The sequence below is a fragment of the Seriola lalandi genome, unplaced genomic scaffold (genome assembly GCF_002814215.2).
Source record: "Seriola lalandi dorsalis isolate HSWRI2012SDOR001 ecotype SW California unplaced genomic scaffold, Sedor1 jcf7180002054234, whole genome shotgun sequence".
Classification (NCBI taxonomy): Eukaryota; Metazoa; Chordata; class Actinopteri; order Carangiformes; family Carangidae; genus Seriola; species Seriola lalandi.
In genome coordinates, this window is record NW_019524787.1 from 272,862 (window position 1) to 277,034 (window position 4,173).

A 4,173-nucleotide genomic window follows, 5' to 3' on the forward strand; every position below is an offset into this window, starting at 1 on the left:
GGACTCTACACATTTATTTTTTTTAGGGGCACAGATATTTTCGGCAGAAATGACATTAATGTATCTCTTTTTTGAACATTAAATATACAGTATGCATGAGTTTATGGTAAATGCAAACTAACTTGAATGGGAGAAATAAATCTGAAACATAAGATGCTCTTGATGCACCTAACAAAGGAAAACAATGCATTGCTCTTCATGAATGCATCCCTTTTCTAACAGCATTGAGTCTCATAATTCATCTATGGCTTTTGGATATAGGTTTGAGGTTTTTTAGCATTTCATCCAATCCGCATCCAGAATCAGGTTAGTCATGGAATTAACGTTTGCGACAACTGATATGACCTGTGATTTTCATTTTAACCGGTGAAAGTGATGATCAGCATCGACTAAAAATGAGAAGCTGCTATGTGAATATTGTGACTATCTGCCTGCTGCTCTCAGACACAAAGCGCATGAGACCTTTCTCCGTTTTAAAAAATGTCCCAAATTATGCTAAGCAGCCGTCAGTTTTAGCTTGTTATATATAGACACACACACACACACACACACACACACACACACACACACACATTTTGTTATGTTGCAGCCCTATACTAAAATAAAAATAAAAAGTATCCAGAAGGAAAATCAATTCTAAGCGTAATGTCTGGTTCCCTAACACACAAATTTTCACTCATATGGGAGTGAAATGCTAACACTGTAGAGCCCTGTAATGGAGTCCTTGCTCATCATAAAGCTCATGAATGTTTCATAGTAAGTTATGACGAATTAAGATCTTGGCACCCAGGGTTGAGTGAGGTGCTTGATTAAGATCACGCATAGATCCATACAGAAGAGTCTCCTGTAAAGTCTGTTTAAAAAGTCTGAATCAGAGGGCCTGGCCCATTCGGGATTCTATGTCTGGTTCTCTTTCCCATTCTCACTGATGTAGCGCTGGTTCTCCCAGGGGATCAATGCCAAAGGACGGGCTGCCATGCTCAGATGCTCATCGAAGGCTACACACCCTTTTCCTTCAAAACTCAAGGCAAAGGTCTTGGTCTGAGACTGACTCAAATGAATAATTACTGTGATAGTGCCATAATTCACTGCCTGCTATAATTCAGCACACAACTCTTTGCACCTCCGAATCTGTAGGATAAATTTAAATATAATGAGATTCTGTAGCAGATTTTCTCACAGCTTTTCATGTTCATTCCCTGTAAAGTTTAAAGCGCAGTGCTGCACAGCCAACACTTGAAAGATGACTACTTCACAACTGGCTTTGAACACGTTCTCATCATTATCGCTCTCTCACGCGCTGGATTTTCAACATGCAAACATACAACAAATGCACACACAGAGACACACACACAAAGTAAAACAACAACTATTTACTCACTGATTCCTGGCTCTTGTCCTTTGCATCATATACAGTTAGCTTGACTAGTGTCTCTGGGCTAGTAGGATGCTCTGAAGGGAAGGTCACCCCAGTCAGAAATAGCGGGTCTTTGTTCGCCTGTCAGAAAGAGGGAAAACACGGAAAAGGGTTGAGATAGTGTATGTGTGTTTGTGTGCATGCACATGTGTGAGTGTGTGTCCTCATACACATTGATACAGCAACACACATGTTCATGAAAAAAAAGCAGGAAGCCAAAGGGAGAAAAGGAGGTGAGGGGGTGTAGGTGGGTAAATGAGCCAACAGCTGGGCTCAGTCTGTCCCACTCCTCCTCCCGGCATTTCTCCCCACTCCCCTCGCCTCCCCTGCTGCCTCTCCTGGGCACAGAAAAGGAGAAGATAGAGCTCTCCCTGGTGGGTCCACCTGGAGCTCTGGCATAACTACAGTCTCCCAGCTGAAACTGCAGGCCAGGAGTAACAAAAGTTGACAGGTAAACTGGCACAGTTGCACTGTGGCAATGGGATTAAACCAGCTATAGTAGGAAGTAATGGGTTTTCAAACATACCAAGGGGCTGTATAACATTAACTAATATTCACTCACAAACTCCCAGTAATCACAACACCCAGTCGTCACCTTTAACTTTTGAGCTGAAGGGCTCGTTTTGCCATGGGGGGCTGCAGAGATCTCAGTTTCATAACACTGTAAAATGTTCACCTTAACAAGGGTATATTTACTTTAGATTTAAAACCCTCTCTAAGGCCTCTGCAGTGCCTGCAAAGTGAGGAACTATATGTCATTTGTGCAGTTTCACCTGGTTGGATGGATTTTCTTCAAAAGAGAAAGAAAGCATTGTGAAATAAGGCAGGTTTCTCTATTTAAAGGTCCCTTGTTTCAAGAACATTCTGAGAACAGTGCTGCTGAAACACAGGAGACCTGTTGTAAGAGACTTGTTTTAAGATTACAGTCTTTCTACAAACCATTAAAGTAGAATTGTTCACTCATTTCATGTCACATCTATCGCAGCACTTTGAGATTGGACAAGATTTGCTGCATGTTTAATTGTAGTTGGACATGTGTGTTCAACTACAATTAAACAATCTACATTCTGCAATAAATTGTAATATAAAGGAATTTGACTTTGATTGTACCCGGAGCTGAGGGGCTTTCCTGGGAACACTCAAGGATTGTTTAGCCATTTGCTGTTGTCTATTTGAACCAATTCAAAGCACTTTGTGTTTACACTGGGGGCTTCCTCTTCCTCTGCTCCACTCTGATGGGCGTCTCTAGAACGAAACCCCTCGGGGACTGTGTGGGGACAGGCTGGGGAGTGGTAATGAGACTTGCATAGACAGACTGGCAGACGTGTGAATGTATGGGCACACCCGTGAGTAAAAAAAAGAAAGAAAAGAAACTCAGGCTGGTGAGTTTGGCTGAAAACAATATCATGGTATATTTTTTAAATATATATATAAAATATACCATGTAATTTTACATGTTAAGAGCTGAGCTGAAACACAGTACTTTACTCAGCAGTTTGAAGGTTATGAATGACTGAATGATAGATATATATAGCACTTTTTTTATTATTATTTTATTGGAAAATAAACAAAATAATGATCACAGGGTCATTCCATCAAAATATGATGTCTCTGAACATTGAAAAAAATAACACATTTTGATCCCGGTTAGATCTCTGTCAGGTCAAAATGTTTAAAAATTAATATTTCCCCCTGTATTACTTTATTACTCTATTTAAATAAATGTGTGGTTTTGAGTTGCTGTGCAGGTGTTACCATTTTTCATTGATTACAAACCCTTAAGCTAAGAAGCCTGCACAATGGGTGATAATTGCCTCAAAAAGCCTGAACCCTGTGTTAGTCTGATATTTATAGACACAAGTGCTAAAAAAAAGCCTAATCAGCTTACCTGCAGCTCAGGTAAGATTGACACACCAGAACTAGTCCTGGCCCTCAGCTACAATAAGGGATATTGGAGCATTGAAAGACAAAGCATGAAGCTCCTCCAAATACAGCAGTATACTTACACACACAAAAAGACAGAATAATGTGTTCAACTGCGCGCACACACACACACACACACACACACACACACACAGAGGGAACACACAGACCCACCTCCTTACCGCACCACTAACCAACTGATCCTTCAGAAATCTTCCATGCGCTGACAGAGGAGAAATAAAACAAGTCTATTGCTTCTTGTTTCAGCCCTTCAAGACATGGTAATACCCTGTCTTGGTGCCCAGTGCCATTCTGCCGCCCAGCCATGAAGCTTTGTGGTTTGTGTACACCAATATACTAAAGACCAAGACCTATTCACACACAGCAGAACCAATGCACTGCTTTGAGCACAGTGTAAATCTGGGTATATATCAGTAGTGTACACTGACAAAAAGACAGGCAGAGCCATTATACTCAAGAATGTGCAGGTACACACACACATAACCCCCTTGCGCCTCCCTCACTGGCACACTGAATAGGCCTCATTCAGACTTACCAGCATGCTTGGCAGCCTCAGCTGTGGCTGAATCTTCTTAGTGCTTCTGATGGGCTGAGATGAGCTGAAGTGGTAAGCCTGTCTCCATTTACACAGAGAAGTAAGCCAGTCTGTCATACAAGTGGTCAGCGTATGCTTTGGGAGACAGCTGGCCCTCCCCTCTCTTGTCTTTTTGTCTGTTTGGGTTGCAAACCTCCATGGAACGGCCAATTTAGGCCATTAGAGGGTGTGCGTGTGTGTGTTTGAGTGTGATTCAGTTGGGGGGGGGGGGGGGGGG

At 42.0% G+C, this 4,173-nt stretch overlaps 1 protein-coding gene across 4 annotated transcripts in view; it reads right to left on the reverse strand.

Annotated features, from left to right (window-relative positions):
* inpp4b (inositol polyphosphate-4-phosphatase type II B) overlaps positions 1–4,173 on the reverse strand; it is a 134,100-nt gene that overhangs the window by 108,159 nt on the left and 21,768 nt on the right. For 3 of the 4 annotated variants that reach the window (XM_023404209.2, XM_023404208.2, XM_023404210.2), the window contains one exon: positions 1,382–1,498. In XM_023404209.2, the coding sequence (XP_023259977.1) occupies positions 1,382–1,498 (117 nt within the window). Of the gene's footprint in view, positions 1–1,381; positions 1,499–3,896; positions 4,006–4,173 lie in introns of those variants that run through there. The other variant, XM_023404211.2, reaches the window with a different exon arrangement.